At 43.0% G+C, this 20,671-nt stretch overlaps 1 protein-coding gene across 5 annotated transcripts in view; it reads left to right on the forward strand.

Moving 5' to 3' along the window:
- Window positions 1-20,671, forward strand: part of pcnx1 (pecanex 1) — a 33,621-nt gene that overhangs the window by 7,611 nt on the left and 5,339 nt on the right. For 2 of the 5 annotated variants that reach the window (XM_085767660.1, XM_085767665.1), the window contains exons 6-27: window positions 9-1,733; window positions 3,874-4,003; window positions 5,995-6,188; window positions 7,964-8,057; window positions 8,474-8,531; window positions 9,400-9,632; window positions 12,180-12,333; window positions 12,598-12,630; window positions 13,657-13,828; window positions 14,779-14,889; window positions 15,091-15,182; window positions 15,954-16,063; window positions 16,492-16,597; window positions 16,726-16,818; window positions 16,915-17,065; window positions 17,435-17,576; window positions 18,390-18,567; window positions 18,778-18,886; window positions 19,147-19,276; window positions 19,374-19,432; window positions 19,566-19,781; window positions 20,391-20,644. In XM_085767660.1, coding sequence (XP_085623786.1) covers window positions 9-1,733; window positions 3,874-4,003; window positions 5,995-6,188; window positions 7,964-8,057; window positions 8,474-8,531; window positions 9,400-9,632; window positions 12,180-12,333; window positions 12,598-12,630; window positions 13,657-13,828; window positions 14,779-14,889; window positions 15,091-15,182; window positions 15,954-16,063; window positions 16,492-16,597; window positions 16,726-16,818; window positions 16,915-17,065; window positions 17,435-17,576; window positions 18,390-18,567; window positions 18,778-18,886; window positions 19,147-19,276; window positions 19,374-19,432; window positions 19,566-19,781; window positions 20,391-20,644 — 4,544 coding nt within the window. The remainder of the gene's footprint in view (window positions 1-8; window positions 1,734-3,873; window positions 4,004-5,994; window positions 6,189-7,963; window positions 8,058-8,473; window positions 8,532-9,399; window positions 9,633-12,179; window positions 12,334-12,597; window positions 12,631-13,656; window positions 13,829-14,778; window positions 14,890-15,090; window positions 15,183-15,953; window positions 16,064-16,491; window positions 16,598-16,725; window positions 16,819-16,914; window positions 17,066-17,434; window positions 17,577-18,389; window positions 18,568-18,777; window positions 18,887-19,146; window positions 19,277-19,373; window positions 19,433-19,565; window positions 19,782-20,390; window positions 20,645-20,671) is intronic. The other 3 variants (XM_085767661.1, XM_085767662.1, XM_085767664.1) reach the window with 3 other exon arrangements.

The raw sequence follows: 20,671 nt of genomic DNA on the forward strand, positions 1-20,671 counted from the left end.
CCGTTTAGATCTGCTGTCAGACACTAAGATGTACTGCCTTGTTCCCAACGACTCCTTCGCCTCCTTGCAGCCGTCAACCTCTTTGTGTCCTTCAGAGCTGTCCAGGGAGCCTGCTGATATCTCTAACTCTGCTGCTTATCACTTCAGCTTGTCACACTCCTCCTGTGACACAGAGGTGACCACTCACACATCCATGCAATCTCAGACCTTTAGGAAGGAGCTCCGCTCTCGGGGCCTGCCTCGGACCTCTAGCTCGGCAGGCTCCGCTTTCCCCGACCCGTGTCTACCAGACTTTGCTTTGTACCCACCACCCAGAAGAGGCGGCCTTGACCCTGTGAGTGAGCTGGAGACTGCCAGACCACACAGGCCGGGGGTGTGTGACAGAGAGAGAGGGGCTGAGCACATGTATCAGCAGGACCAAGCTGTGCCATCCACCTCCGGAGTGGAGTGTTACAGACACAAAGAACAGCGCAGAGTTGCACGCTCAGCCTCCAGAGAGGCAGGAGAAGGCAGCTCAGGACTGTACCAGGTGGAGGTGGGCGGTGGTGGGAAAAGCTCTGGTGGAGGAGGAAAGTCCCAGGGAGGGGAGCGCAGTGCTGATAGCCTGAGGAGCCTGAGTACTCGCAGTAGTGGCTCCACTGAGAGCTACTGCAGCGGTACAGACAGGGATACCAACAGCACCGTGAGCAGCTTTCACAGTGAACAGACCAGCTCCACACATGTGGAGAGCCTGCTCTCGCTTTCAGGGGACGAACGCGTACGAAACAGAGGAGATGCTGCATCTGCCCCTGCAGATGGCAGGACTACGAGCCTCGGCAGTGTCAGCTCCCGAGGTCTCAGCAACCTTCCCTCCCGGGAGGCCAATAAAAACCCTCATGCCAACGAGCTGACTGCGAAACAAGCTGCTGACACACCGTCTGCAACCCAAGAACTGGTAGAACCTGGTAGGTGCCAGGAAGAGCCTGGTATCAGGACCAGTGCTGATGGCTCAACAGATGTAGCTGCCACAGACCAGGAGCAGGTGAAAGTAGATGCTCAACCAAAGTCAGCCAACAATGTTCAGAGAACTTCTTCCCTGTCAACGGGGCGCAGCGGGCGCCGGCGGACTGGCAAGAAAAGGGCGAGCAGCTTTGATGCCAGCCGTCACAGGGACTACATGTCTTTACGTGGCATGGCCAAGCCTTGTAGTGCTGTGTTCACTGGGGGTGGAGAGGAGGACTCCAGTGATCAGAGTGAATTTAGCTGTGCCTCCAGTCTCCACTCCACCCACCACCTAAGCACAGACAGCTCATCTAGTACCACTTCCCGCTCCTGCCACTCACCAGAGGGTCGCTACAGGGCCCTGAAAGCCAAGCACAGCGCAGCCTGCTCCTCCTCCTCCACAGCAAAAGCTGCGGCAGGATCTGAGACAGCAGTTCGGACCGGAGGAAAGCGGCGCAACTCCCGCCGGACCCCCAGCACAGGCAGTGCCAAAACGCATGCCAGAGTGCTGAGCTTGGACAGTGGTACGGCTGCCTGCCTTAATGATCCCAGCCGGCTCGGAGCTCCAGTTGGGCCTCGGCCCCTTACCACCTCCAAGTCAGACCTGGAAGCCAAAGAAGGGGAAGTCCTCGATGCGGCGTCCCTGCTGGGCCGGGCCTCCCAGCTGGAATCAGTGACCCGCTCCAGAAACAGTCTGCCCAACCAGGCAGCTTTTGCTGAGCCTCAGGATGCCGCTGCTGCTTCCCTGCGGGGTACGTACCACACACAGCGCTCCAACATACTGTCCACATTGCATCCTGTCTGGTGTATTACTAGTGTTTGATGACTAGTCCACAGTTCATTGTAAGTGTAGAGACATGAATCACAAGAAAGGTTGTGTTGAACTCCCATCTCATTTTAAAGATGACTCCACTCGGTTTGATGTGCACTCTACCACATTGTATTATATTGATATGGACATTATTAATAGGCTGGTTTTATTTTTGCTTTTTAGATTGGGATTTGTGAGTGCAATATTTGAATGCTGTAAATATAAACATTTACTGGAAGTCAAAATTCATACATCATCTATACACTAGCTGCTTCTGTCCCCAGCAGGAGCATGGTGTTAGACAGAATGAAGACTGTTTTGGGTGAACTTAGCCAGACATTAGATGTTCTTCATTATTTTGTGTGTGTGTGTGTGTGTGTGAGATGTCTGCCTTGCTCATTCAGTGTAACCATGGTGAGTTTCCATGGAGTGACAATCCTGACCCAAGCATAGTGTTCCCTGTGTAGATCACTATTAGCATGATGGCACAGTGTGTGCTTTGTGCTGAGGTTAGACAAACAGCAGCTCTCTTATTAGTGTCATACTCACTGAGTAGACATTCCCTCCCCCACATTATTCAAACTTGCAGGCTTATATATTTTATTTCTGACCTCACGTCTGTCTTGGTTCTTTGTTCTTTAGCTTCTAGGTGTTGTGACACTTCATGATATTGGTGCTCATTGTGTCTCAGCTTTCGAGAGTGTACACTTCCTGGAGCATGCATTATTAGAGGCAGGATATGTCTGGACATGTCAACTGTAACCGGTAAAATCTCATAATTAGTTGTTCTTGGATCCCTGCTGTCTCCCATGAGTTTATTTCTTGATTTTTAAATTTCTTCAAGTTGCAGCCAGCTAAGGCACACATATGGAGGCATTCACTGACATTAAAATCTAGAATATACTTGGTTGGTAAAAAGTTCACTGGACTGGAAGTTGTCAGTGTTATTGGTGGGAATTTGTTGTCCTGAAGCCACGTGGGACTGTTGTGCTGAACATTTAATTTACTGCAGCAAGTTCAAGTGTGCTCTCGGTGAGTAAATGGCACATTCTCTCTCTCATACAAAAAAAAATCCAAAAGTTCAACCATTCCTAATGTTATTCACTTTTGTCGGGTTTCTAACTTCAGTCTCACTTGATGACATACACCCTGTTGCTAATGCTAGCTAAATTTAGCATGAGTTATCTAACTATAGCTGCAGACTGGGACCTTTAATGGTCCTCTGTGTGTGCTGCTGCACTGTAGCATGTCTCAGATGAACATTGTTATGTTTTTTCCACAAGAATATAAACACACCATATCTCATTGGCAAATATATGCTCTTCTACAGGGAGACAACACAACACCATTGTTGCCACATGTAGAGGCAAAAATTCAGTCCAGTTCAATATACTATACTATACTAAACTATACAGCAATATCTCTTTAAGGGGGGTGTTTCCTCTGTCACTGAACATGGTTTCTTGCTGGGAGCAGGTTGTGGTGTTGGGGGCTAGTTGCCTAGCATGCTGTTGTCAGTAAAGGAGTAAAGGGATTGCTTCCCTCCACCACAGGCAGCTCTTGGTGGGGAAAGGAGTTTGATACTGAACTAGCAGTGTTTAATTTAGATTGGTTGTTGTTGACTGTGTTAGCAATAGCAAAAGAAATTGCTCCTTTTTAAATTTTCTCTAACGTGAGCTAACATTAGCTGCCATGACCTAATGGTGATATCAGACCAAGGGAAGCTGTTTATTTAATTTCATCTGTAATTTCTTCTTTCCAACGTTGTCTCACTAAAAGCTACTGACTAAGCAACTTGTGGGGAATTTCAGTGTGCCATTACCCAAGATGCACTTCTGACCACAGTGGGTGCTAAGAGTTTGCCGTAAAAGCTACTTTGGCTTTTAAATGGTTGCCCTCATTTTGGAGTGAGAGTCTCGATTAGTTGTATAAGTTGTCATTGTTGTTGGTTGGTTTTTTAAGATATAGCCTGAGGTCACCATAACGTATGGAAATATCACGTCCTTGTAGTGTCCACATAAAGCTCTTTAAAAAAGGAACCATCCACTCTGACTGGCCAATGATGTCTCTCACCATAACAGCCCCAGGGAGCGAGGAGACGGTCATATTTCGGCGCGAGCGTAGCACGTTTCGTCGGCAGGCAGTGCGGCGACGACACAACGCAGGGAGTAACCCCACCCCACCCACCTCTCTCATTGGATCTCCTCTCAGGTACGCCGTGCATGGAGCAGGGAGTCATTTCTGTGTTGCCTGGTATGAGCATGCTACCAGGTGGCACTGTCTCCTGCCCCCACATCAGCGTCTTCCACTGTGCATGACATCAAGCAAGACATCTATCCCTGGATGGCTGTCTCCACTCTGCATGTGATGTCTTTGGTCCTCCTCTTCTCCAGACCTCACTTTTTTCATCCTGTTATCATACCTTCTAATCTTTTAAATTCCACGTTTTGGGCATGGATCAAAGAATGGAGTCCTTACAAAACTCAAAAGCACAAGGTCTGAGTAATCTACTTGGCTGACACGCTGTCTCCTCTCAGAACTGTGTGTGATTCGTTGACATCCCCCTGTATCACATTACTTTGCCCTTTTGAGCAACGTTACTAAGAAGTGAGACAAGATGATATTGATCTTTTAAAAAATCAAAGGTTTAGGCCCACAATCGTAATCCCACATGATTTTATTTCTTATTTTAACTGTGACTTCTCTAGCTGCACTTCAGTAGAGCCCCAGTTCAACACTTTGACTCACAAGAAAGCTATAGATTGCCACTATTGTTTTTTTCTCTCTCTACTGTTTTACTCATTTTATAACTTTGAAACTTTGAACTTTGAAAACCAAAGTCCCTTGGGAACAGAGTTTAAATATTTTTGTCCAAGACGACATGAGATGAACTGTCACCCCTAGAGAGGCCATGCTATAACTTGAAGGTTACAGGCAACAGCTCTCTTGAATCTCTCCCTGTGAATTTAGGTGAAAAAGCAAAAGTCCCTGAGAGTTTTATCTCCAAAATCTAACCGCTTAACATTAATTGAAAAGATAAATCTCGCTGTTGAAGTTCCCCCGGTCTTGTGCTGTGGATGTTCATCTGTTTCCTCTCAGGTCTCTGTCATGTAACTCCTTCACTTCTGTTTCACAAGCACCATTAGCCAATCGCCTCTAGTCAAGGCTCTGCGTTTTCCTGCATGTGTCTCACAAGGTCACATTTCTAAATGCTGAGCTCTGAAAAATGTTTAGCAAGGAAAACAACCGTGCAGCCTGCCAGGGGTCAATAAACTTGCAAAATGCAAAATCGTTCCCTGTTCCACCGACATCCCCACCCTCTCCCTTCACTTCTTCTACTTTTTTTTTACCTTCTTAGTGGTGAAGAACCGGACACCCCATGCTTTGTCACGTAGTTTTTCAGTGTTATGACTACTTACAACAAACTTCATACAATATTTACAAAGAGAAATGGACTTGTGTAATTACTGCCTGCGCATCAGCGAGGTCAGTGAAGGGATATACACTCTGGCTAGATTTTATTTTGAACACGTTTCAATGATAAACTTGTAGAGCTGAGTCACTTTTGCAAAGCTTTTATATTTGCTTTATCGCTTTCCAAAGCATTTCCTTAAAAATTACACATGCAGGCTTTAGACTCGGTGTCACAAATCTCATCCATGTCTGGTTGCTATCATGGAGCTCTCTCTGAAGCTTAAAAGTGATGCTTTTATGTGGGACATCAGAAAGAAACTGTATGATAAAATGGTTATCACATGTTTTAAGGAAGTTTTAGTCTGTCCTACTACAGAGAGACTAAAAACATTCAGTTTATTTGAGCTCTTAGCAACATGGTGATAAATCGAAATCGAAATCATGGCCCAAACAAGTAAAAGGGCCACGATTACAAATGTATTTGTGCAAAATTACATAGAAAGTTCAAGAACTAAAATTAAGAGACTGAAGTCAGCATCACCTCACAGCCATTTTTTTCTGCTGGGCCGGGAACCACCACTATAGCAACCAGCGTGTGCATGATTTCACCTGAAGTCCCTCTACTGTGAAATTGCCTGTCTCATCTCCCCTCCTCTGTGATGATGTTGTGTGTATATATAATATATATATAAGCAGTGCCCACCCCACCCCCACCCCTACCCCCAGACCCCTGCCCCCTGGCCTCCACCACTTCTCATTTCCTCCCCTTCTCCCCTCTCCCCCAACAGTCTTCAGGAGGCTCTCAGCCAGGCCTCCCAGCCTTCTACTTCCCAGGTGAAAAGTCAGCCATCCAGAACCCCGTCCCAGGTGACAGTGCTGAGCGCAAGCACCTCCCTGCTGGCCAGGAATGGAAGCACACACCTGGAGGGTTCTCAGGACAAGGCCTCAACTGTTGGCGCTACCAGCTTGCAGGACGACTTCGGTAGGGAGCGCACCAAAGAGCTGAGATGTTAAGACAAGGGAGTTTCTAATGGAAGAGTTGTGGACTAGTAGTTTTTGGTGGCAGGTGGATCCATATGGCATATTTGAATGTCTTTATCACATGACTCTTGTCTTGGCCGTTGTTGTTCTGGTTTTTATAAGCTTTGTTTATAAAGTTGTTTCAGTGGCTGTGATGGTTGGGAGTAGGGTGAAGAGAGCTGGTCGCAGATATGACTGTTGCAGTCAGTCAAAGCAGAGCTTCATTATCCACGGTCGGAGGACTGTCGCAATCAGTTAAAGCCAAGCGCAATTATCCATGCTCCATTTATCTCTGTCTGCGATATTGTCTCTGTAGCCAATACTTGACCTCACTTGGATGGGGATGTTACCCTTTGGTCACGGTATTCCTACGCCCAGTGCGGACACCAGAGTCTAAATGATTGCTGTTGATGCATATATACATAAACATGTTCAGCTGATATCTCTAGGTCGTCAATGAACATGATTGTGAAAAAAAATGAGGTTTTGTAAGACCCGTGTGACGTCCTTCCTCTGAACCAGTGCTAAATGGATTACTACTCCTACTCATAATTTGACCTGGAGCAGATTGAGAGCAGTGTGTGTATGTGTGTGTCTATGATTGTGTTCTCAGAGTGTAAATGAATCTCGTCTGTCTGTGTATGGTTTAGTGGTGTCTGTGATGAAGGGAGACACCTATCCTCAATTGCATGAAGCATCTGAAGAAAATGTTTTTCTTATGTAGTTTCCTGAAGATTTTCTCATAAATGCATTACACAATGTGTCATGCCTTATCAAATATCCTTAAATAAATAGAAATGCGCTCACTAATTCCAGAAAGTCTATTTTTGTTACACAAACCTCCCTAGCAACAGAAATAAGGGAACAAACTTTCATTTTTAGAACTGACAAACAAGAGGAAAACGTACCAAAAGGCATATTTGAGACAGACCCTTGGATACATTCTCTGTCCTTTTCTTCGTGCCATATTTGTTACATCAGACTGGACAGTATTTTTGGGTCATAGTTGGCTGTGCAACTTATTTCCTCTTGGTTTATTTATACATCTAGCAACAGTCGGTCAGTTAGGGTTTTGCCATCTTTTTCAGATTTTTCCCAGCATGATTTCATAACTGTACTATACTACACAAACAACATTAAGAGTTTAATTGGTAATCAAGATTACATCAACCCGACCCGAGCACAAATGGTGTTACTATAGCAACTTCTTGTTGTGCTCCTTGACTGTCAGGAGTAGCAGAGAGTTTTAGGGCTTTTAAAAATCTATTGATACACAGTATTTGTTTGAAAAGATGATACGAGGAGTCAAAATGAGAAGTTCTTTTCTACCAAGCACATTTCACAATCTGTGAGATACTGTGTGTAGGATTTGTGGACACTTGATGCAAGTCTTTCTAGCCTGCTTTTTTTTTTTTGTCTTAAGTTGTTGAGCCCTGTGGCTACTACATGTATATCTGGCTTTCCTACCTCATCAGAGGATTAAGTGGAATAAATCTGCACAGAACCAACAGAAATACAGTGAGAAACAAAAATATGACTGACTTGTTCGGAGCCTCTTGTGGGTGGGGGGGCGTTCACTCAATAATCCCATTAGCTCAGGTGAACACAGTAACATTGCCAAATTCTCTGGGTGTAAACATGTAGTTTAATGAAATTATTTCCACAGATAAATTCAAGTGTTATTTGTGATTTCAGTGGACTGACTCTGCCTCTCTTTCATGTTTTTTTTTTCTCCAGGAAAGCTCACTCCCTCCTTATATGAGGCTGGAGGATGTGACATGTCGCTGGTCAATTTTGAACCTGCAACCAGACGAGCCTCCAATAACGTATGGTAAGTAAGATTTTGTGTTTAGCTACTCCTACTTTACACTGACACGTCAAAGGATTTAAGGATTTTGAGACCATGATGCTTTGTCAACATTGGTTGTTTTTAAATGTGCTCAATCAAAAAAATTGATAGACTTTAATTAATTTGAAGGCACGCTAAATCTTCCTTGATTGTCTATTATCTGCCGTTTGTTATCACAACTCTTTTCACAGTCAGTTCTCCACTGGCTTCATTGGTGTGTGTGTTAACATGGCTCAGAGACATGGCTGTATTACAGACCTTTACAGTACAAAAGCAACAAATAGAGCCCAGTAGCTATTTAGTTTGAGGTCACCAGGAAATGAATCATGATTTAATACAGTAAAAGCAGCAGATGCTTTTCTCTCATCAGTGTTCTCATTTTGTCTAATGCCCTGCAGGGACACCGACTCCCACCTCTCCAGTTCTACCTCAGTTCGCTTCTATCCTCATGACCTGGTGAGTGCCCAACCAGTGAGCCTCTGTTGGTGTGTGTGTGCATGCGTGTGTGAGAGAGAGAGCTTGTTTTACTATACTTGTGGTGTCCATGTGGGACCATTAAGACCCTCTAAGGATAAAGGGCAGTATTAGGATTTAGACCTAGTTTAGGTGTTAGAGTTAGAACTAGGTTTAGCTTAGGGGTGAAGTAAGGCATTGAAGGTTAGGGTAAGGGGCTATGGGATGCATTATGTCAGTGGAGGATCCCCCACAGAGATGGTTGTCTTGCTCTTGAAGCCATTTTCCTCACACACATATAAACACTGACACATTTGCACTTGGACTGACAGACAGAAACAAGGGACAAACAGAGACAAAGAAAAACACTGTCTCTTCAATTCTGCGGGTCTGCTTTGCATATTTCTGCAAAATTATATTATTTTTGGCATTCACGCTTGTCGGTTTGAACAGTTGTCTGGTTGTGTCAGCTGTTCCTTCTGTCTCCTTTCTTGATACTTCAGACCAAAAACAAATCATATTACACCAATTTTACAAGCCCTCCAGTGGCTACCAATTTGCTCATGAACTAAATTTAAAGAATGATTGGATTTTGAAACATTTTATCGGCTGGAATCAATGCACTTATCTGATAAAATGGTTTTATATAAGATAAAAAGATGTTTTTGATACAGTTAGGGCATTTTAACCATTTTTGCCATGACAATCCAGATGGCTGAGAGTGGGTGAGGTGGTTATGGTCCAGGCTTTACTCTGTGTAGCAGCTAAAAGCAAATCTTGTTTCTCTTTTTTTTTTCTCTCTATCCATTATGTTTGTTCAAGTGACCTGTCCACGGTGCAATATGAATGAGTTTGACTGACCATGAGACAGATCTCTCTCCCTCAGATCCGTCTGAACCGTCTGTTGACAATGGACCCAGAGCTGCTGGAGCAGCAGGATGGAGATCTGAGCCCAGAGCTCCAGGATGCACCACTGGCCCAAGATGACCCCGTAGCCACCTCTGCCACCGGCAAAGCCAGGCAGTACTACCGCTTGTGGCTTCTCCCTTACCTGTGGGTCGGTCTGCATTTTGACCGGCTCACACTGCTGGCACTGTTTGACAGGTAAGACTTTTCAGCTAGCCATCACCATCACCATCATCATCAGTTGCATCATAATCATCGTCATTGTCATCATGTTTCATCAATTTTTTACAGAACACCCACATTTTTCTTTTCACATAATCACCAAATTATTGTATCCAGTCTTTTTTGGCCATTAATGAAAATATCATTATAATGATAAACTTGATTTACCCTGTACTTCTCAAATTGTTCCAAGGTACCTCACATGGTAGGGGCTGTGACAATCTAGATTAGACAATTGTAAATGCAACAAAGATGAAATGGAATAAAATACCTAACGAAAGCATAAAAAACATGAAAACAGTGGTGAATAAAATTGCATGCCAGTATTGGTTAAAGTGTTAAAGATGCATGTTGAAAAGTGATTTAAAAGATGTCACTGATTCTGCAAGCTTTAGATGAGACACGATTTTCTCTCCCGAGTTTATTTTAGACTAATATAATAACACAGGTGTATCTACTGATTAAAATTCTTCCCAGCGCTGCATTAACCATTCATTTAATCAGGTCAGTCCCAGTGAAATCAGGGACCGGCCAAAACAGCTACAGCACAGTAACAGACTGATAAACAGCAAGAGAACAGAGCTATGAGATGAGAACATACAACTATAGCAACAAATTCCTCAAAGGTTAACAAATCACACTTAAAACCCACAAAAGCTGTACAGGCATGCTCCATAAATGTTCACATTTCCCTGTAGGCTATTCAGTGCAAAGGTGGACCAGTGGGCTTTTTTGTCCACTTCTGTCTGAGCTTTAAAAACATTTTTGGGGAGATTTAACATCGATCATTCTTACAATTACCTGTCTTTCCTCTGCCTAGGTTTCAGATCACCTGTGTGCATTTGAAACTTAGAAGCACAGCATTGCTACTTCTTATACTATACTAAGATAATAGGTAATACTTTGCAGGGGTTTGCCCCTTGCCTAAAATGAAGTGAGTCTTTGTCAGCACTAATCGCCTGTGGAATACCACAAGGCTCTATTCTAGGCCCAGTCTAATTGTATTTATTATGAATTATGTTTTAGGGGGTATTATCTCCTCTTTTTTAGAGGAGTTCATGACTGTAGCTACACTGAATACTGCTACAAGAGATACATGATGCAACGTAGTGCAGATCCACAGATTCTGGCATGTTAAAATGTTAAAAGTGAAAACTCATAGGAGAAATGTCGGTATCTTTTTTTTCATTCTCTCTCTGTTAAAGCAGTTGAACTCTGTTTTTACTTCTATTGCAAAATTAAAATCATTCTTCTTAATAACGGTTTTGGAAACCCAGCTTTTATCCCTTCCAGACTTGATTACTGTAATTGTCTTTTATGTGGGAGTCAGTCACTCAGTTTGCCTTGTCTCGCCTGCAGCTCATTCAGAATGCAGCTGCAAGGCTCCTCACTGGCACCAAGGAGAAAGACCATATCAACCAGAGAAACAGAGAATTGATTTTAAGATTCTTTTGCATTGGTTGGTGCCAGTGTATACCTCAGACTTCCGGCTCTTATTCTGCCTCCCAACTCCTCAAACACACCGACCAATCACTACATGCTTCCTGCTAAAATCCAAGAATGACTGAGCATTTTTCACTGTTGTTCCCAGACTCTGGATCAGTTTATGCTTCTAACATCCTTCTCTTTTTATTGACACAAATCCAGTTTTTAAAGGCAGGTACTGCAGACATTTTCGGTAGCTGTTTGTAAACAAACCATTCAAACATGGCCCCTCCTCCCTTGCTCGGCGACGGAGAGAGAGAGAGTGAGGAGGGGCAGCACTGTTGGTGAGAACACAGCAGTGAATCAGAGAAATAAAAGATTATTTTGTGATTGTTTCACAGCAGTTACACCTCTGCACACCTCCACACAACCCTGCGGGAAGGTACCGCAATGCCGGATTTTATGTGAATGCAGTTCAAACAGGCAGGCACACAGAGCTGCAGCTCCTCATACATCCATGACACAACAGATACAGTAAAGAGTCAGATACACGGAGTACCTCAAACCCTATGTCTGTGCACATAGATACACTGCAATGCACTTCACCTGTGTCAATTGTATTTTACATTTAATACCCATTTTAAACCAACATTATCACAACCAAATGTCAAGTCAAGTCAAGTGAGCTTTATTTATAGAGCACATTTAAAATAACAATTATGTGCAAAACAAGAACAAGAACGACTAAAGAATATAAAAAGAGAAAAGGACAGAGAGAAAGAACATTTAAAACAGTGGGTAAAATAAAATAAAAATCAGAGGATGATGGAAAAGTGATGGGTTTTTAGCCGTGTTTTGAAGATATTAATGGTTTTTAACTTTGTATGTGGGATGGAAAGTATAGATTTGTCAGAGGATCTGAGGGGATGATGCTTGATGCTTGATAATACAGTATACTGCTGGTATTATTGAAGGAGTCTGTGAAATCCAGATTATACTGTATATATTTTGGATGTTACGTTCAATCCTAACCTGATAGTAATCGATAGGGAAACTGAGCCGTATGGTGGAGCTGACTCTTCCCTGCTGTTGTTACAGGAACCGCGAGGTCTTGGAGAACGTGCTGGCCGTGGTGCTCGCTGTCCTGGTGGCCTTCCTGGGTTCAGTGCTGCTGGTCCACGGCTTCTTCACTGACATCTGGGTCTTTCTGTTCTGCCTCGTCATTGCAAGTTGCCAGTATTCTTTACTAAAGGTGAATATTTTGAGTTACTCTGAGTTAACGGCACAACCTTGTTAAGAAGTGAAACAGAGAACCATTGTTACAAAGAAGAGATGTGCTGAAACACATGATAGCAGTTTATCAAAGTCTGGTATGCCTGTAAGGGAAGTCTTGATACTCAGAAGTGTTTTTTGCTTTGCACCATTTTAAATGTTTGCAATAGTGAATTTGATGAAGGTAAATCAAGAAAATAGTCAACATTATATCTAATTCACATGTGCTTTCTTTTACTGACAGAGTGTCCAACCAGACTCCTCTTCCCCTCGACATGTAAGTAAAGCCTATTCTCTTGCTGATTACATAACATTCATAGATGGCCCACCCAGTGAACAACCTATAGTGGAGGAAGTGCAAGATAATAATAAAATAAAACCAAATTCAGTTGAATGTTAGTGCAGGTAGACAAATTTAATTTAATTTCATCTCTAATTCAGCCTTTAGTTATTATTTTGTATTTCTTTTATTCCCTATTGTGGTTCTTGAAATGATTTTGCTTTCCCCCCTGTGAGTCGGTGTGTTGTGTTCCTCCTTTCTCCCTTGCGCCAGTAGCCTGCTCTCAAACAGCGTCTTTTATTAATGCAGCTCCTGCTCAGCTGCAGACACAAGCTTTAAATAGCTGGCCAGAGTTTAGACCACAGTTCGCTCTCTTGCTCTTTGTTTGTATCTCCCTTCAGGTCTGTCTCCCTCTCCTTCCACCTCTCCCCCCCTTATGTCGTCTTCTTTCCCTTCACCTCATCTCACCCCGAGGTCTCCTCCCCCTCCCCCCTCCCCCCTCCCCTTCCTCTTCCTCTTCCACTACATTGTTGACACATTTGGAGAAATCCCAGTGTATTTATCCTGATTGTTGGTGCGTAAACTGTCAGTTCTTCCTTCGGTGAAAAAGCAGGGCAGCTCTTTGCCTCATGGACTGAAACCTTCTCCCAGCAGACTTTTGTATTCTCCCTCTCTTGTGAAACCTTACACTTGATGCTATTTCTGGTTATACCTGTGTCACTGTCCCCAGGGCCCCCGTGGCACTGATACTACTGAATATCTAAAGGGGCAATGTCTTTTTAGAGGGGTAATTTTTATTAAATTGAAATGCTGTCTGAGTACAGTTTGTTGTATGCTTTTATCAACATTGAGGACACACATGGTTATGGCTTAGTGGGGGTGTCACATGCTCCAAATCTGAAGGTGCTGTTTACAGTTCTCCCCGTTTTCCTCTTATTTTGATATACTAGGTTTGTGCTCTGAATACTGAGCTGCACTGGACCACAATGAACCATTTATATCATCATACCTTTGTCCCTGCAGGGCCATAATCGTATCATAGCATACAGCCGGCCTGTCTACTTCTGCCTGTGCTGTGGCCTCATTTGGTTGCTCCACTACGGCAGTCTGAGGACCACTTCGTCCCGCTTCACCCTTTACGGAGTCGCACTCACCAGCTCCCTGGTACTGGCCTCTGCCAGGGACCTCGTCATAGGTAAGGCAGCAGCCATGTATTATAAGCAGTCGTCTTTATTATTTTTCATTATTATGACAACGACCTTCTTTATATTTATAGCACTATTCAAAACAGAGTTCCAAAATGCGTCATAAAAAGAACAGGAAAAAAACTTGCAAAACCAATAAAATAACAAAACTGCAACTGTAAAAATCACTTGCTGCAGAAATTTAAAGGACATTTTATCTTTTTTGAAAAATGAGGCACATCTTTACTTTTTCCTCATTGTGTTTTCACTCATATTAATACAACCTTCACTCTAACGGTCTGTGTGCTTGTTTTTATGGTCTTGTAAAGCGCTAATACAACAGAGTATTTAGGTATCAACACATCAGCTGTTGCAAGGTTTGGGAGTCCTGACACAAATGCACAATCCAGAGAATGATAAAAATGTTGTAATTTAAAGTTGTTAGAAACAAAACTATATGTCTATATTAACAAATATCCTGTTACGGCCATGATTGGGCTGGAGATATGTTAGCTATCAACAAAAAGTAGGAATCTGCTCTGAGATGTCACATGAGAAAATGTACCATCACACTGTCTCAACACAAGAGACAAATTGAGTTTTGTTTACACCTTCATTAAATGAAATGGCTGGAAACTAGTATGTGAACCACGATCCTTCTCCAAGGAAAAAAACAATGTTTATTTGTCCAGAGAATATTAACACTGGCTTTCATCAAACAACAATCAACAATAATTGCTTCAGTTGCCCCTGGCGACATGCCACTGTGCACCAATATGAGGCAATAATATCTGTGGCTCACAGTCAAAGCTGCAGAACAATGAACACCATGTCATCTGGATGATCTAAACCTGATGCCAGGAAAAATTAAAAAAAAAAAAAAAAATCAGATTAAAGATAAAAAATGTGTATAAACTTACCAGTGTATCATCATTGTGTGTGTGTGTGTGTCTCCCTGCAGTCTTCACTCTGTGTTTTCCCATCATCTTCTTCGTGGGGCTGCTGCCACAAGTCAACACATTCGTCATGTACCTCTTCGAACAGCTGGACATCCATGTGTTTGGGGGCAATGGTGAGTGACTTTTAAGATACATAACTTCACTGCAGGGGTGACTCTGACCTCTACAGACACTCATACACACTGTTTAGGCCTTATATATTATGATATGGAGGGTTTCATAAGAGGCCAGAGTGCTGATTTGCATTCTGCCTGGCCCAGTGCCTGTCAGGTTGAGTGGTCTTGTTGCTGACATCCTCTCTGTGCTCTCTGCAGCCTCCACAAGCCTTCTGTCAGCGCTGTACAGCACCCTGCGCAGCATTGTCACCGTCTCTCTGCTGTATGGCTTCTGCTACGGAGCTCTGAAGGTGAGAGCAAAGCCAACTACGCCTCCAAATCAAATCTAGATATCATCTTGCTGAAATCAAAAAGTGCTCTGATGACAGAAATACAGTTCTGTGGAACTATGTCCTGTACAACGGGTAAACCGCTCTTGACTTTAACCACCTCTTAGGTTTGAAAGATGACCTCAGCATTAGCCACATTAAAAATTAAATCGCTCAAAGACAGTGAGAAATGTGCGTCAGTATAGCTGCTAAAATGATGGAGAAGAAACCTGTTGCCAAAATATATTCTTGGCGGAGACTGAGATGTTTTCTTTTCTTTTAGTTCACTTTGTTCTTTTGAGTATTAGCACCATATTGCCCTGCTGTTTATCATCTAAAACCTGCAGTATCTGCTCAGCAGCAAAATCTGCTTGAATGTACATTTCTGAACTCTGGATGCAAACACTATGAAAATTTAGAACCCACCTTTTCCCCAAAAATGTAAACATGGCAGAGTATGAGAAGGTGCTTTCAGCTGTTTAGTAGGTTTAATTTACTATGTTCACTATCTTAGTTTCAGACAATAGCGTGGTATCACATTTAAAACCAACAATTGCAACCTGGTGGCGCTAGATATTTCAGTTGTGTGTGTCTTTGCCAAATGTTATCGTCTGTTTTCAGGAAATTAAGTCATAGTATATTGACATTGCTCTTAAAGACTTTTTCTCCTGTTGTTGTTGCAGTTGGTGTAAAAGTGAAAGGTAAACAAACAACATAAGATAAGATCTAATAAAATATCGTTTTGTATTTCAGGAAACGTGGGAACCTCATCACATCCCTGTGTTATTTTCTGTGTTCTGCGGCCTCTTGGTGGCAGTGTCCTACCACCTGAGCCGGCAGAGCAGCGACCCTTCTGTTCTCATGTAAGTTCACAGACCTCAGTCTTCTGTAGTTTCTGAGCCGTGGTGTCTGAGAGAAATACATTTTTAAAGTTAAGAGTTTCACATACTTACCTAAGCAGGTCACATGTGTTAAACCTGCCCATCTGGCGCTCAAGTAGGCAAAAACCCAAAATACTTTCCATTAACTGCTTAAAGCCATGTCTGCCAGAGAGAAATCCTTATTAAAGAATAATCTGTGACTTTGCTACTTGTACATATGCCGTGGATTACCTCAGATAAAGATTTTCTTTCTTTCTTTTCTTCAAATAGCTTTGAAACTATTTCACACAATGGTTGTAGTGTTAAGAGCGAGTGGTTGTACATTCCCTCTGAGATAAATCACCCGCAGGAGATTCATGGTATGTGAACCAGCCAACTTTTTTTTTTCTTTCTTGCTTCTTGCTTTACAGTTCACTGATACAATCCAAGATTTTGCCCAATTTAAAAGACAAAAACCCAGAGGACCCTTTATCAGAAGTACAGGACCCTCTACCTGACAAGCTCAGGGCCTCAGTTGTGAGTTGACCTTCCTTCTTTATCTAATTAAAGCCTGGCCCGGATAATTACTGGAACGACAATGGTCACTTAAGATTATCAGATGCACAATTACTGCGCTGATCTCATACCAGTGTTTCCTTTTATAGAATGAGCGTCTGCAGTCTGACCTGATCGTCTGCGTGGTCATCGCTGTCCTTTACTTTGCCATCCATGTCAGCACAGTCTTCATCGCACTGCAGGTATATGGGAAATGCACCTTTTCTTGTTGTATGCATATAGAAACCTCCTCAGCGTACAGTGTAAGCAATAATTTCCTGTGTCTTTGGGCCCCTCAGCCATTCCTCAGTTACGTCCTGTATGCTCTGTTGGGGACAGTGGGGCTGCTCACCCACTACCTGCTGCCTCAAGTCCGCAAGCAGCTGCCCTGGTACTGTTTCTCTCACCCTCTGCTCAAAACCAAGGAGTACTACCAGTTTGAAGTGAGAGGTAAGTACATCAGAAACTTGGCTCTTAGTCCCACTGCTTAGTCTAAGAAATCTAAAAGCTATTCCTTAATGTGTTTTTGTCTTTGTGTGCTCAGCCACAGCGGCTGTGCTGCATTAGGAAACACATGTATAATGCATAACTTGAGTGTTTAGACTTGCAAATGAAAATTGGAACAATTCTTTTGGTGTTGTTTAAGTCATCATATTGAACAAAACAAATGCAGATTGAAATGTTTTTCAATGTCTGTCTATTTATTTTTTTATTGCTCTTGTCTCGGTTTGTGCCGCTTCACTGCGCTGTTGTAGTGATTTTGACTGGACGTGGAATAATGAGTGCGTTTCTCGTTACTTCACCTGTCTGTCTTGTCAGATGCAGCTCATGTGATGTGGTTTGAGAAGCTTCATGTGTGGCTGCTGTTTGTGGAAAAGAACGTCCTCTATCCTCTCGTCATCCTTAATGAGCTGAGCGGCAGCGCCAGAGAGCTCGCCAGCCCGAAGAGGCTCGATACAGAGTGAGACTTCCTCCTGTTTTTTTGCTCATCTCTAATTTTTCCTTTGTATTTTCTCTAAATATTTAACTTAATATAATCTAAAGAGACTGGTCATGCTCATGAATGAACAACATTTCTTCCTGATTTGTTATTTAATTGATCACCCAGAAACTGTGAAGCGCATCATTTAAATTATTTTGTACAAATAAAAGGAGCTGATTAGTCTAAAACATTTCAAGAAATCATTTGAGACTGTGGGAAATACACCCATCTGCTCTCTGGTAAAGAGCTGCATGAAAAATGGTATCAGGCTCATGTCGATGTGATTAATATAATATAAAGTTAATACCAACAGCCAACCAGCTTAGCTTAGCATAAAGACTTGATTAAGGAACAACATTCATCATACACTGTGTGAGGTAGTCAGGGTTTCCACTTGTTGCCTGGAAACTAACACTCATAAAACCACAATGTCTCTTTTCTACACTTTCTTTTTAAACAAACAAGACATATCGTGTTAATTAGTGAGCTTCGGAGTGTCTGGGAGGCTGCTGATACTTTTGGTCAGAGTCGGGCGAGCTGTTTTTATGCTTGGCTAATGAGTGGCTTGTGTTATATTCACATTAAGGATGTAACAGTGGTTTTGATCTTCCCAAATGTCTAGCTTTTCCATAAATTGACATATGGCTTCAACTATGTAAATAGTTAAGACTAGTTTTATATAATATCTTTTTTGTTCTGCTCACTTGTAATATTTGATTTATATTTGATATATTCCCACACACTGATGTTGGTCTTTGATGGACTCCGTCCCCGTCTGAAAATATCCTTCAGGGTTGGAGCTCTGATGATCACAGTGGCCGGCCTGAAGCTGCTTCGTTCCTCCTACAGCAGTCCCACCTACCAGTACGTGACCATCCTCTTCACCGTCCTCTTCTTCACCTTCGACTACCGTCACCTTTCTGAGACGCTGCTGCTCGACCTTTTCCTCATGTCCATTGTTTTCAGCAAGGTGAGTGGAATAGATAATGAGTCGTTCTCCTTGCACTGTTCTGTTCAGGAGCCAAATGCATTTTTTTTAAAAGTTCAATATTATTGTATTCATTAAAATGCACAAAATTCATATATATCTGCTATTTTCATACTGGTCAGGTCAAATTCTAACAGTGCATTTGTTATGCAGTCAGAGGGCGATAATGTTCTGTGACTTTGTTTTTTACAGTTGTGGGAGCTGTTCTACAAACTGCACTTTGTCTACACCTACATCGCCCCCTGGCAGATCACATGGGGCTCAGCTTTCCATGCCTTTGCTCAGCCCTTTGCTGTGCCTCGTATCCTTTCACTGCTGTCTTTTATTGCGCTTTTTACCATATAACGAGTCACCAGCTTCATAAGTACACCTGCACAACTACAGCACTGTTTTAAATTCCACCTCCGTGAAGCTGATAACAAGTGTTTGTGTTGATATTGCCGATTAGATTAGATATGGTGTTTGAAATGGTATCTAAAGTGAAGGTATAATGTAATACATTCATATTATAATATATAAAGCAGAGCATCGATAACTGATCCTTAATTTGAGCCTGTCCAGACTCTGCCATGCTGTTTGTCCAGGCTGTAGTCTCAGCTATCTTCTCCACTCCCCTCAACCCCTTCCTGGGCAGTGCCATCTTCATCACGTCTTACGTTCGCCCCGTCAAGTTCTGGGAGAGAGACTACAAGTAGGGGGAAACGGTTCAAATAGCATTTCATCTTCTGATCTAAAACTGTCTCTGTGACTGTTTCTGAAATCAGCTATTATCTTCTTTTTTTTTCCAGTACCAAGAGAGTGGATCACTCCAACACTCGGCTGGCCTCTCAGCTGGACAGAAATCCAGGTGAGGACATGAGATTCAAGCTTTTACCAGATAAAGCTTTCAACCCTCGCTTTATCCCAGGTGGTGTCAGTGTCTGAACGTTTAGCAACAACAGTAATACAATCCTTTTGTCTTTTCCTCTTTCCTTCCTCAGGCTCTGATGACAACAATTTGAACTCCATCTTCTATGAGCACCTCACTCGCTCCCTGCAGCACAGCCTGTGTGGAGACCTCCTCCTGGGACGCTGGGGAAACTTCAGCACCGGGGATTGTTTTATCCTGGCCTCCGACTACCTGAACGCCCTGGTGCACCTCATAGAGATCGGCAACGGCCTGGTCACCTTTCAGCTGCGAGGGCTGGAGTTCAGAGGTGAGAAGAGAACGCGTTTGACACATATGGAAGAATGTGGTGGCTGGAAATTGGGTTAAGATTAATTTCCACCATACCAACCCAAGGTTACTGATTAATGAATGAGCCGTAGTCAAAGGTATGTTGACACAAAAAAACAGGAAGTAGAAAAGGTGCGAGGAGGAGGTTTGTTATCATCATCTCATTTGTCCAAGTTCAATAAATCCTCTGTTCTCCAAACCTTTGAGAACTGTTTGCCAAGTATTAGACCTGGTTCTGGATTTAAAAATTGAGAATTATTAACCAGTTCGTTTGCATTTTGCATTTAAGAAATGAGCATTCCACCAAAGTCGCCAGTGCTATTCGTGCTCTATCTTTCTATGTAACACATGTGTGTGCACTTTATCAGCTTTACTTTGTGTTTGGCCGATTGTGCTGCTTTGTAACAAACCAGTGACACAGTGGCAACTTTTAACAGAACCAGAGACACCCGTGTTATTGTAACAAAAGCTATTATAGTTTTTTTTCTGTCTGACAGCATGAAATATATTGGATTCAAGTTGACTCATGTCTTTCACACGTCACAGTTTACAGAAAACAAAAGTAACATTGTTGATTTCTGCTCCTCAGGAACGTACTGCCAGCAGAGGGAAGTGGAGGCCATCACCGAGGGGGTGGAGGAAGATGAGGGCTGCTGCTGTTGCGAGCCGGGTCACCTCCCTCACATCCTCTCCTTTAACGCTGCCTTCGGACAGCGCTGGCTGGCCTGGGAGGTGCTGGTCACCAAGTACGTACTGGAGGGCTACAGCATCACTGACAACAGCGCTGCCTCCATGCTGCAGGTGTTCGATCTGCGACGCATCCTCACTACCTACTATGTCAAGGTCAGTGGTTGCACTGGACAGATCTGA

The sequence above is a fragment of the Trachurus japonicus genome, chromosome 22 (assembly GCF_045865225.1).
Source record: "Trachurus japonicus isolate A0001 chromosome 22, Traja_1.0".
Classification (NCBI taxonomy): domain Eukaryota; kingdom Metazoa; phylum Chordata; class Actinopteri; order Carangiformes; family Carangidae; genus Trachurus; species Trachurus japonicus.